The 13,444-nt window shown below is 36.0% G+C and overlaps 1 protein-coding gene across 1 annotated transcript; it reads left to right on the forward strand.

Moving 5' to 3' along the window:
• Positions 1–3,222: 3,222 nt before the first annotated feature.
• On the forward strand, positions 3,223–11,968 carry GDI2_2 (Rab GDP dissociation inhibitor beta). Its single transcript, XM_051214932.1, has 8 exons — positions 3,223–3,454; positions 3,494–3,698; positions 3,734–3,868; positions 3,902–4,072; positions 5,105–5,449; positions 9,281–9,383; positions 9,427–9,626; positions 10,973–11,968. Exons 5-8 carry the CDS (start codon positions 5,186–5,188, stop codon positions 11,108–11,110), a joined length of 705 nt encoding a protein of 234 aa, XP_051068117.1. The 5' UTR covers positions 3,223–3,454; positions 3,494–3,698; positions 3,734–3,868; positions 3,902–4,072; positions 5,105–5,185; the 3' UTR covers positions 11,111–11,968.
• Positions 11,969–13,444: the final 1,476 nt, after the last annotated feature.

Here is a 13,444-nt window from a genome sequence, read left to right on the forward strand (position 1 = left end):
TTGATTGCATTGTTAGTCAATGTATATTTACGCTATTTACAGGTCATATTTGCTAGAGCTTGATCTTTAAACAAGTCTATGTCGCTGAAGCAGGTAAATGCTATTAAAGCTTGTTAACGGACCATCAAAGCTAACTAGTTGATATAATGATCAACTTTTATTATCGATTGAGCTAGTAAGTTATGTGAACTAATAGATATAACATCACGATAATATATGTGACCATTAATTAAAGGACTATTAGAATACTGGGTTACCAAAAATAAAAAACCGATTGAGAAGGTTAAGGTGGAAATAAGAATTGACAATAATAGGTCGCGTTTCTTTAGTTGGGCTCACCAATGTAGAATTATGGTCTACTATGATATTAGTACTGCTCTAATAATAGACCTAATCCTAAATTTGTAGATTTGTCATGATATAACTGCCTAATCTATAAGATCTTACGTGGAAGTCACACCATCGACTACACCAACTCACTGTATCGTATCAATTACCAATACATGATGTAGAACAAGGTTAGGCTAGAGAAAGAACAATATATTTAATATGAATAGAAGATATAAGGTAACATTCAGCAGAGACCACGCCTGCATGGCCGAGCCATGCCACTCGATCAACTCCAGTCCATTCAATTCATTGTTCGCGCCTTCTCATTGTTAGGTATTTCTCCGCGTTAAATATTGAAGGTCTATTTTCTAAGTAGTCTCGTGTTCACAGCTTTGTGGATTGTGTGGTTATTGTCCAATGCCACTACAATGGCTCAGTATATAGAACGGGGCTGCGCCGAAAAGGCTACAGAGAACTCCATTAGGTTTTTTTGCTACTTTCCGCACCAACCTGTCTCACATCCGAAAAACTTAATAAGCTGAGGATCGTATTCGACTGTGTAGCACAATACGCCGGGACGTCCCTGAATGAAAATTTGCATTCTGGTTCAGATTTAGCTGACGATCTGGTAGATGTCCTCACCAGATTTCAGCCACGACCAATAGAACTCACGGCAGATATTGAAGCTACGTTTCATGGTGTAATTGTCCCGCCAATTGATCGCAATGCCCTTAGATATATATGGTGGCCGTAAGGTGACATAAGAACTGATCCAGAAACCTATAGGATGAAAATACACTTGTTTGGTGCCACCTCCTCATCAAGTTGCGCAACGTTTGCTTTACAAAGAACTATCCTAGATAACGAGGCTAAGTTTTACGAATGTACTATACAGACAGCAAAGTAATAGCTCTAAATTGACCATTTAATATATTCTTTGCTGAAGGAATAGATACGTTCAAGGGGCTTCGACCTAATCAAGTAGGTCAGCAACAACGTTGAATTAACGAAATTAATTTCGGAGGAAGACTGCATAGAAAGAAATGTAGACATCTGTTTATCTATGGGAAGAAGTGAAAGAACTCTAGGGATAAAGTGGAATGTTTAAGGGATATTGAACAATCGATCATTAGTAAAGCTAGATAATGGCTTTGATGATCCGGATGTACTTACACCTGATAAGTTATTGTTAGTTAATAGAGGTGTATCATTCGAGGTGCTTATATAACAGAATATGGAAAGAAACGTGACCACTAGGCAACCTATAATGGAACAGATGGTTGAGGGAGTACCTACCAACCATTCAGGCGAGATCCAAATGATTGGACATTAGAAGAAGTCTACAACTGGGAGATTTAGTGTTAGTAAGCAGTACTGGCTCACCGAGTAATCTGTGGCCGAAAGCTATGGCTAGAGAGGTCACTTGTGGTCCCGGTGGACAGCGGCGAAGCCTGGACGTGGTGTCCGCCTGGGGGATGTTAGTTATATCCATAGTTAACCAGTCAACTCGTTACTTAAGCTCTCACCACGTCAATCTGGTCTGATATGTCTGTTGCATGTGACTCGCCAATTGAAGGACATTGTTGTCATATTATATTAGTTTGACAGGTAATTTTTATTCATTTTGATAAGATATGCAATACTGGTGGGTATGTTTATGCGTTTCAATTAATGACTATAACTCCTTTAATTAATGTACTAATCAAATTGTTATTTTTACGTTTAGAAGCAGATAAAGTTTGGAGGCAAGTCGTTTTTGTTGTGACTATAGCTTTCACATAGACTCTGGGGTCACCAGTATTGCGTTTACAGTTCTAGTAATATATCCGTAGGACAAATTAAGTCCTACAAAAGCATCGTGCACCTTTTGAAGGAGCTATAGACAGAAGATTTATGTGAAGAGGCTCTCATCCATGGCTCGCCGACCAAAGACCTCTCGTATGCGTGGTAACATTCCTGTCGCTGAGCTATGTCGTAATTCTACACCAAGGGAGAGTTGACCTGACCTTTGTCTATCGGCTAGATCTTTCCGTTTAAGGATGGTTTTTTTCAAGTTATCATAAGGTTCGGAAACATCACTAGTAAATATACTAGATGTAACGTTCCCGTTAAAATCGTGCAGAATTGCCTGGCCACTGCGATGGATTATGCACATGATTCCATAACGCCGTGCTTACAGAAGTCAGATATTGATTTGCGGAACCAGGCTTCGACATTATCTAGTCAGAATAGTACAAATTGAAAGGTGTGGCTCATATGCGTCCTAATCTTTAACAGTTTGGGTGCCTGTACTGTCATAATGGACACAAAATATGCAAATGGTCTAAAGAAAAATATCCGAAAATGATATCAAGATATTGGCGAATAAAAGGTAATATGTAACGTCATAATAAAGAACAGGCTTACAGTTAGTCGTTTGGTGTACGAGATCACATAGAACTCACCAATAGAGATGCCACGGTTTGAAAACAACGTTGCGCGTAACACATCTATGACCGAAAGCCACCAACCGATTCAACTCAGAATTCGGGGATGGATGAGTTGTAAGATATTTTTGGATTTAAGCCGGATAATAGTTGTATGGGACGCGTAGCATGGCACACGCACTCATGATCTGGTGCGAAGGCCTGACAGTGCGCCATCAGCTAGGGTTCGTCCACTAAAATTAATGAGGTTGTTATCACTATCGGAGACTTTCAGATCTTTTTATTTTAGGGATTTATTTACCACCACAGGTTCTTAAGTCGTCACCAATTGTTGGAACGTGTTACCGAGGAAATTGTGCCTACCCCTTTAATGGAAAATCTTAGGGAAGACTAGATATTCTCACGAGCTTACTAGAAAAGGACCTACATAGGCCGTAGGGCTTCTGCCATAAATTCGGGTCTGAAACTAAAATCTTCCCTTAAGCACCAACTTGTATCGATGATCCACGTCTACCACTTATCAAAATAAGCCAAGTGAAATCCACTTTCACTTTACTGCAGAAATTTAAGCTAACAAAGTGTTCAGACTTTAGAGCTAGAAGAAACGACCTTTCACACCATTACGAGTTGCCCGCGGGTTTTGACACTGCTAAATGGATGAGAAGTACGACATTATTGTGCTTGGTACTGGTTTAAAGGTATATCATTTTAGATCATAACAGTGTTATTTTGAATAGGAATGTATACTCAGTGGTTTGATGTCCGTTGAAGGAAAAAAGGTTTTGCACATGGATAGGAATAACTATTATGGTGCAGACACTACATCAGTTACACCACTCGAAGCACTTTTCCAAAGGTTCAATGTAAATGCAGGCCTTCAAGCATTTGGCCGAGGAAAGGACTGGAACGTCGACCTGATTCCAAAGTTCCTAATGGCTGATGGTAAGTAATACATGCATCTAATAGATATTTTGTAGGAAAATTAGTAAAATTGCTTGTTCATACTGGTGTTACTAGGTATCTTGAGTTTAAAAGTATTGAGGAAAGCTATGTATTCGACAAAAATGCGATTCATAAGGTTCCAAGTAGCTCAAGCGAAGCTTTTTCGACAAGTAAGTGTTTCTCTTAACCAATGATTACAACAGGCTTGGTTTCCTTATTCGAGAAAATGAGACTCAAGAGTTTCCTGCAATGGGTTTTGGATGTCGATCCTGATAAACCCGCAACTTGGACTACTGTATATCCTCCACCGAAAAGTGTAAAAGGATTCTATTGATGTGGCTTTTTCACACTTTGGTGTTAATGAGACTACTAAGGTCAGCTAATATTTTTAAATTCACGTCATCTTTAACGGATATTCAGGGTTTAAAACTTATACATACCTAAGCTCTGTTTTCGTACTCGAGGTTTGAAACTAAAAGTTCATAAAGATAAAATTTTTAGGTCAAGTTAAACTACTGATGGCTGAGTCATAATAGGATGCTCTAAAATCTCGCGGGATAAAGATGAACGACTTAACACTCGTTCTTCGCATGAACAGAATAGCAGAAGCCCAACAGTCTCACAGATGACCATTCGCAAATCCGGAACCCTCAACCTTCTCAATATGAGGCAGCTCGAAAACACTTCTTGCTTACGAAGAATGTATTTGTAAAATCTTAGCGAATGAATTTGAAGCAAATCCGACGTTTTGCTTGGCAATCAGGTTTAAGCATTTCCTAGGAAGTATATTAAATCATCAAAATTATCGGATATAAATAAGTAACGTGGTTCTCTCGTTAGCCGTGTACTCAACAGGACATCCAGTCATGTTAACTGTGCTTAAAGTAGTTATTTGCTTTAGTCTGTATGAGACATGTGGTGTGAAACAAAAAGCGTGTTAATATGAAAAGTTGTGTGTACTCGTAAGCGGATCTGAGGTGTGAGAAGAAATCTCATTAACTTCTTAACACCTCTGATCAGTGAATTTCTAAGAAAAATGTACAATTTTTATATCCGATATGAATCAGATGTGTCACAGTATGCATAAAATGAAGACGGAACAAAAGTGAAGGAATGAATGTTATTTTTATCGTCCCAGTTTTCCGTTACAACTAACTTCAGTGACATGGGATAGTATACAGCACTGCCCCTGGTTTTCAACAGTATTTGGAATTTTGAGTGTTAGTGGAAATATTCATTCTTTTACTTCTAAGCATGTGGTTCTGAGAGGTTGGTAACTAAATGAATGCACCATTTGAATTTTTTTCTCATTTATTTGTATTCGATGCGAATCGTCAATCTCCTAGTCACCCAACTTAAAATTTGACATACAAAAATAATCCCACTTAATTTTTTTCAATGTGCAGACTCTCGTCGGTCATGCTATTTGTCTGTATACAGACGATTCTTACAGACAGAAAGCACCAGCTATCGAAGTCATCTCCAAAATGCAGCTCTATTATCGTTCGGTCAATCGGTTTGGCAAATCTCCATATCTTTATCCTCTTTACGGTTTAGGGGAATTGCCCCAATCTTTTGCTCGACTTAGCGCGGTATATGGAGGTACATATATGCTTGAAAAACCAGTGGATGAAATTGTGATTGAGGATGGTAAAGTTGTTGGGGTGAAGTCTGATGGTGAAACCGCACGTTGTGAAAAAGTGATATGTGATCCTAGCTATGCTCCAAATCGCGTCCGAAAGTGTGGTCAGGTTAGTGATTAAGGATATTTCTTGATTCATCAGTATCTCAACCTTTATGCATTTATCTTCCGTATCTTTGTATTGAAAGTACAATTCGACCAAACTTCTTGAATATCATATGGGAAAAGTTTACCTATCGTGAGATGCTTGACCAATTCTGTCCTTCAAGACTATTTGGAAATGTTTGATTCCACTCCGTTTACGTTTAAGAATGTGTATATGCGAGTAATTCGTCACGTAAAATTGATTATCTGCTTAAAGTACGAAGCAATAAAATAGTTTAAGTCAATAATGTGAAGTATTTTCATGTATTAGACTATCACAACCGTTGAGTAGTGGCATCATCCAATCATCTAGCTTGTGTTAGTAATAATGCGTTTTAGTTTTGCAACTAGAATTCTTGTCATACGCTTGGAAATCATAGTGTAACTATTTTTGCTACTTAACGGTTACTTCATCCTTGAGTTTTGTATTTCCTGTAATAAAAGATCGTTATACACATAAAATTCTTTTTCTTGAATCAGTAAAAGTCCCTATAAAGAGTTACATAATGTCTGTGGTTTCATCGTTTCGCTACTGGCCAAGTGCAATGTTCACTGGTATAGGAGTAAGTTCAAAGGAAGCTAGATGCGGCCAGACCAAAGCATGGCACAAGTCCATGAAGTCACTGACAAGTGGACTGATTCATGTTGGTAGGTGTTAACTACCTGATTGGGGACCGCGAGATTATAGCAACCGATGGTTAGAGACCCTGAATGACATGGTTCAGAATCGTTTGCAATGGCGCAGGTGCATACACTCTTTGTGTCCTGTCAAATTCTAATCTACTGATTCCTCCTTGTCTCTTTTTTCTCTTCCCAAATTTATTTCACTGTATTATACTCTTCAAATAACATCTCCAAACCCTAATCTTTCCGATTACTGCTTATACTCTTACTACCTCTACCACTACGAGATTTGAATCGACAACTGCATCTCTGTGTTAATGTGGTGTGGCAACTCGAACTGATGTGCGTACGTACGAAGTTCTACGTTGTTACTGACTGACTGGTCAAGTACTTAATCATCAACTTGAGGCATCATAGAATAAAACAGCATATTGAGAAGTGATTTAGCTATTACCCGGACCGTAGTAACTCCTGTACCCAAATACGTGGGAGGTTTTCAGTGTGAAAACATTTAAGTTTGAATTTTAGGACATGATTTTCAGGTGATGACAACACAATTGTACAGAAATAATCTTGTATGGATGAGTCGAAATTAAAAGAAACATCAGAGACCACTATTGGTGTTGAGCCATAATGTTCACAAACATGTATGATGGCCGAGAATGATTGATGTACCAACATTATATCTGAATACTAACCTGATTTTCACAGATCTATTAGATGACCCGTCAGTTTCTATACAAACTAACATATTGTGCACAATAAATTTTCACTACGTGTTATTTTTCCAGCTTGAAGCGCTTTGACTGTATGACTTCAAATCTCTTAAGTGAACTCATAACCTGATTGAGGTATTTTTTCAGTTTGAATAAAAGTAAGAATTATGTTAACATTTGTCCACTTCTATAGTATGAAAGAACCAGATGCCTACTTTGACGAATACCTCATTAAATGTCTTCATTTAAACAAAGAGCACAAAAGTTATATTTAAATTTTCCTCGTAGTTATTATTCTTCGGGATTTTATATAATTAAGTCTTCTTCATCCTAGTATTCCTGAACACTTCACTTAATTCGAACGGTTTTGAAATGAAAATACGACTTAGAAACATTAATGTATTCTGAAGCAAACACCAAAATAAATTAGTTTAGTAATGTTATGATCTCTCTTATTACGACCCAGATGCTCAACGATTAGTATTCTTGGACACTACTTCACTCAACAAGTCCCCAAATCAGAAAACGGTCGAACAAAAACGTAATTGTGTTCCAAATAAAATAAGTTGAATAGAAGTAGGAATCACAATAAGAAAAACCTTGGTGTATATATAATTTTTACACAAGAAGATTGCACTGTCTTCCCCAAGTATCTGCTGGCACCGATTGGCTAAGAAGTGGCTAAACACAATCGTGCACGGAACATGTTTTAATCCAATCCATATCCATCCCGCTAACAAGTAAGGAAATATCAGTGTATATGTAAATTCTACACAGGAAAATTCCAGTCTTTCCGGCTTATTAGCATTGATTGGTTAAAAATGCATTAGTCTACGCGCCTTAACGTAGTTCCGTCCGAAAAATGACTCAATCAGATCTCTAACTTGCTGGGAGTTATTTAATCTGCATTCTATCTTACTAGTCTTTTTCATAAATGCATGGTTACCATCTCAGTGGGCTACAACACAACTTACAACCACCAAATGCAGGTACCACGTATAATTTGTGTTGCTTTCTCTTGTCCAATTTTAGGATTAGTTGTCAGAAATATCATCATTGTTCCCAATACTAGCTACTTCTATCTGTAACTTTCAAAATTTCCTGGCAAATAAACTGTTTGTAAAGAGTTTGCACAGACAGACAAAATTAAATATTGTGAGGAGTAATTTGTCAGTTGAATAATGTTTTATAAAACCGGGTAGTAGCTTAAAGGCCCTAAATCTGACTCCATTTGGATCGTATGATTGATTGTTATTGAAATATACATGTTGTCAATCCTCGCATATAATCATCGACTTAAATTGCGTTAGTGAATAATGAAATTAAATAAGTCAAATACGAGATTTTTGAATACGTATATTTTGTACAATCGTCGATCAGAACAGATAATCAGAAAAACAGAGTGAAGGAAAGAGCAAAGCGAAACGGGTTGACATGCAGTGAAGACGGCATGTTAACCAACTCGATTTAACCAAGCGTGAATCAATATTTCTAGTCAGACAAACATAGGTTACAGACATGTGATGAGTAAGATAAGAAATGCACACATACGGTTACATAAAAAGTCAAAGTTGATAAGCGAATAATTGACAGGGTATAAATGTGGCTTGTGGAAAAATGAATAGATTGTTCTATCCAGAGGCTCGAAAACGCTAAGTGGGCTTGATATAGCAGCCGACATTACAGTAGCTAACGTACACGTTAGATTTATTACATGCATAAATATTAAGCAATACAAATAAATTTAATGTATTAAAAACAGACCAAATAATCAATCTACACAGACGTGTTTCGATATTGTCAATATATTAATGTGTTTATACATTATAAAAATCAGAAAAATATATTTATAACACTTCTTCAAATGAAAAGTTTAGCTGTTACTCATGCAGTTGAGTCGACAGTATATCAGATATTGAAATGAGGACAAATTATTCAGCTATTATATGGCTTAGTGTAATCAGGGGGAAGATTAGTGCGTTGATGCACAAAATAAGTTAATGTTTCTATCGTCTTTATGATAGGTTTATTTTAAAAATTCTAAATCCTTCAGGTCTACTAAATGCCCTTCAAATTTGAGTTTTAGGTTTTGTAGAGAATAGTTTCTGAAAACCTGATTTGTTAAAATCCCAATTGATTCATTTCTGTTCTCCGGTTGGTTTTTCATTTTTATATTCTACTTCCAACCAATGGGTCGTATGCACTCTTTGGTTCAGATAGTCGTATGTCAATACTGATATGTACACTTCTCTAACAGTACCCTGGTTACAGTCCATTTACTAATCGACTAGTTTGAATTTTCCAATGGTAAAACTGCCAATATGATCATTAAATCAATGTCTATCCAGTTGCATATCGTACAACAAGTTATTAGTTTCTAGGAATATATATTCCATCATGAATATTGTAAAGTACGGGACTTATTACCATTCTTCGTTCTCATCTTTACTCACTAGGTTGTTCGTGCCATATGTATTTTAAACCATCCCATTCCAAATATCAAGAATGCTCTTTCATCACAAATAATCATTCCTCAAAACCAAGTTGGTCGACGTCATGGTATGTTAATTTGGATTAATCTACATGCATGTTTGTCTTCCAGATATATATGTTTCGTGTGTCTCTCATCCACATTACGTATGCCCAGAAAAATTCTTTGTTGTCTTAGTGGCGACAACTGTAGAAACATCAAATCCACACCAAGAACTTCAACCTGGTTTACAATTACTTGGACGTATTGAACATATTTTCTATTCGGTAGCAGATTTATTCGAACCTGTAGATGATGGTAGATCAAGTAATGTAAGTTCTATTCTTGATTTTTTAATGTGATCGAAAAATTATCTTTAGCTAGATATGTCCTCAGGAACAGTAAATTTAAATTTCTATTACTGTAAGCGTATCCACTTGCTCATAATCGTTGAGGCCCACACACACTAGGGCGTAATGACCTGTTTACTGGACTAAACCATTACTCCATATTTTCAAACTTACTTTCCTGACTCGAATTACTCTGTTCATATTGTGGTTCAGTGTCCAACGTATAAATCCCTGACTTCAGCTCATTAGTCTTCAAAAAGTAGTTGGCAACTAGTTTTTGTGCATAATATTTCCACCTTATCAGTCATTTTTCTAACCGTCGTTTTATGAAATTATAGGTATTTCCATGGATAATGACTTATGATTTCCGAAAAAAACTATTCTATAACTACTAATAAACGACACGTGGTGCCAAATACGAATTCCAATCACAGTATCCATGAAATGTTCGATTAAAACCCATCGCATACAATCTGATGTTTAATCGATTCCAGTTCACCGAGCTTCTTACAGTGAACAAGCAGTATCGATAAAAATTCTGGTCGCTAAAGAGAATTGCCTGGGTTTCTGTGTATTCTCGTCCAGTTGCAAGCAGAACTTAATCTTCATATCCATTCACAACTCAGCAATAACATTCTAAAAGATTTTCCCTAGATCGTAAAACTGCTACAAACAAGATTTCAAGATTGCTCTTACAGCAATACTCCCTTCCTGTTATATGCGATTCAGAACAGTTATTGCAAATTCTAGAATACATTTCTCAGTCTTAATGCGGTACTCATCCTTTCATTGACAGTAATTAAGCTTTTTATCGAACGTCAATCTTAATAAATTCGACTAGTAAAAAGTTTCACCTATTTACAATAGAAGAACGTAATTACCAGGTTCATAATAATTATCTTTAGAAGTTGAAAATGTGTAAATATTGCTTATCATAGTAAGTTTCTGATATATATATATCAATGGTAGTTTCTTTTTGTAAACTAAAACGAGGGATTTTCCCAGACTCTTAGTTTAGTTTTCTCTTTTTTCAAGTGGTGTGTATGAACAGTTAAAATCTATTGAGAGTCAATGGGTAAACTGAAGTGCTCTTCAGTATATAAGAAAATTTCCATATCTAGATTTTGTTTACCTTCCGACAATGATCATTTATCAAATATCAATCTCCGATAAATTCGTTAATTGCTTTTGAACTCTTAGGGATCAAAAAATATAACACTATTGATAACATTCGCCTACATTATAAGTCTTTGTTGCTTCAAATTCAAGTCTAAATGCCAGTATTTATTCATTTGTTCTTCGTTAATTTTCCTCGTTTTCAATTTCAGATATATATTTCAAAGAGTTACGATGCATCAACTCACTTCGAAAGTACATGTACTGATGTGTTAGAAATGTACGAACGAATAACTGGAAGTCCATTTGACTTCAGTAAAGTTACAAGAAATTTAGAAGATGATTCATAACAATAATATTGTCACCATAAATTAATCTCCCACTAAATAAATGGAAACAATTGCAACAATAATAATCCCAATAATTATTACCTTCGTTATTTAAAACTTATTGACATTATTGGTCTACTACTTTGTTTTCTTTTTTTCTTAATTCGCTCTGTTGTTCATTCCAACAATTGCTACTAACATTACTGTGTGCGAACAACCCCATACTGTTACACAACAGTGACATGTTTTTGTTTGTATTCATTTTCTATTATGTTCTACCATTGATTCATTATTTTTTAACCATTATTCAAATATTCACTTATGAACACCGACTTCACTAAATCTTCATATTTGGTTGTCTTTTGTTTAATTTTTCTCATTTTGTTGTGATATCCCATTCGTTTTCTCGGTCAATTTTATCGTGTTCTGTAATAAACTTTTGTATTCTACCATAATATTAATTGGAAGTCTCCGGTGTGACTAATAATTATGCTTACAATATTTGAAGCTTTAGTACAATTTTGTGAAATGAATGTATCAGTATGAGGGATTTATAGAGATAGTTATTTCACAGTTGAAATCACGAGTCGACCTAAGCTAGACAACCATTGAAAATCCAGAAGCACTAAGCGGCCGTTTTGTCCTAGTGTAGGACTCTTCTGTGGTGCTCACCCACGATTCCTCACGCGGTGCTCGAACCCAGCCGTGTCGAGTGTGGGACTGTTATCCACTGCAGGCAACGGACAAATGGTTGCCCAAGATCATGGATTAGTTGAGGTTAGACATGTTTGTCTAGCTTAGATCGGCTCATGATTCCAACTGCGAAAATGAAACTGTCTTTTCTGTTAAGTCCGTGATTGGTTACCATTTTAAATTGACTAAATTTTTGTCAGTGAATGGAGTCATAAATCACTCGTTCTTATTTTGTTTCACAAATTGAATCTTTAAGTGAAGCCAGTCCCACTAATTTCATCCCTCTGCCACTCAACTTTACATTTTTCATCACTGGTATGTCCTAGTCGATTAGTAGGATATGATTGACTTGCACTTGCAGGTCTACAAAAACATGATTGTTACCTCCCAATACCTTATATCTCATCTAGCCACAGTAATATCAAAAGGCAGCCCCTGGCTTACGGTATGGAAGCATTATAACCCTACACACATTTCCAACCAGCCTAAAATCACAGATGTAATGGCATACTGATTGTTTCAAACGAAAAACATACTCCCGAGTAAGATTATTCAGAAGTGGAGAGATTGATTCCTTGAGAATTAGTTGTTTCAAATTTTGATCCCTAATTTGGCTGCTACCTATGACCCACCTTATCGACTTTTATTTTTCCGGTGGCGTTAGTTCTGTGTTGCAATAGATGTATTGAGTTATTTGCTGGTCAAACATGAGCTACTGGTTTTGCCTACTATGATAAGACACGTGTGGTGATTGCCATATCAAATTGTTGTGATGCTCGTCCGAGAGCTAATAATTGTACACAATCTTATACACGAGCCCAACTGGTTATTCGAGTGGAAAGGAAGTTTGTTGACTAAGCCGAATCGACGCTTATGAATGTTCATATGTATACATGCTTATATATCTATCTCTTAGAAAAGCAAGCTACCAGTTGTGTCTGTTTACTTATAAATGAAAACTACTTTCTAGCCAACTACGTACACTTATCATATGGTTGATTTTTGATTGGCCCGACGTATCGCAAACAATGGTCAAAATTATCTCCCAGTCTCTGACTTAATTTCAACTTGTGTAATAATAATAATAATTTAACTAGATCTTTAGGGATATGCTTTCATAAGATGTGTAACAATTGATAGAGGGAATATAATTACTATTTTTTAATCATAACGCACGTAAAGCTAATGTGTGATATTTTGAACTGGTGTTGGTAATAATGAAATAATTGCAAATATTATTCGTTCACTTTGATAATAAAGTAATACTGTGGGCTAACTTCCGATAGGATGTTAAGATGTATAGAATTCTCACATTATATACAACAGTATTGGTCCGAAAAATGCTTGATCATACGATACAGATACTTAAATCCCATTTTACTTATGAATAAGCTCTTTCCTAGAACACACTTTTCAAACAAAACTGGTACTATGTCAACGCTCTAGTTGTGACCTATCCAATAGCCTATATTTCTAATTTCGGTAAATTTAATGTCAGTGATATGTGCTTCATTCCTAACATAATTAAACTCCATTGCTCATGAATTCATTCAGAGAACTTTGATAATTTGTTTATATATATATATATATATATATATATATATATTCTCCAATATGTCCTCGTTTTAAGACATGTTTGTGAAGAGTCAATTTTTTCACCAG

This window comes from Schistosoma haematobium, chromosome 2 (assembly GCF_000699445.3).
Source record: "Schistosoma haematobium chromosome 2, whole genome shotgun sequence".
Lineage (NCBI taxonomy): Eukaryota > Metazoa > Platyhelminthes > Trematoda > Strigeidida > Schistosomatidae > Schistosoma > Schistosoma haematobium.

Excerpts from the sequence above, each read along its gene's own strand:
- GDI2_2 (XM_051214932.1), top strand. The coding sequence starts at position 5,186 with ATGCAGCTCTATTATCGTTCGGTCAATCGGTTTGGCAAATCTCCATAT. Across the intron at positions 5,450-9,280 it reads GCGTCCGAAAGTGTGGTCAG|GTTGTTCGTGCCATATGTAT; the intron begins GTTAGTGATTAA and ends TTTACTCACTAG. Across the intron at positions 9,627-10,972 it reads ATGATGGTAGATCAAGTAAT|ATATATATTTCAAAGAGTTA; the intron begins GTAAGTTCTATT and ends TTTCAATTTCAG.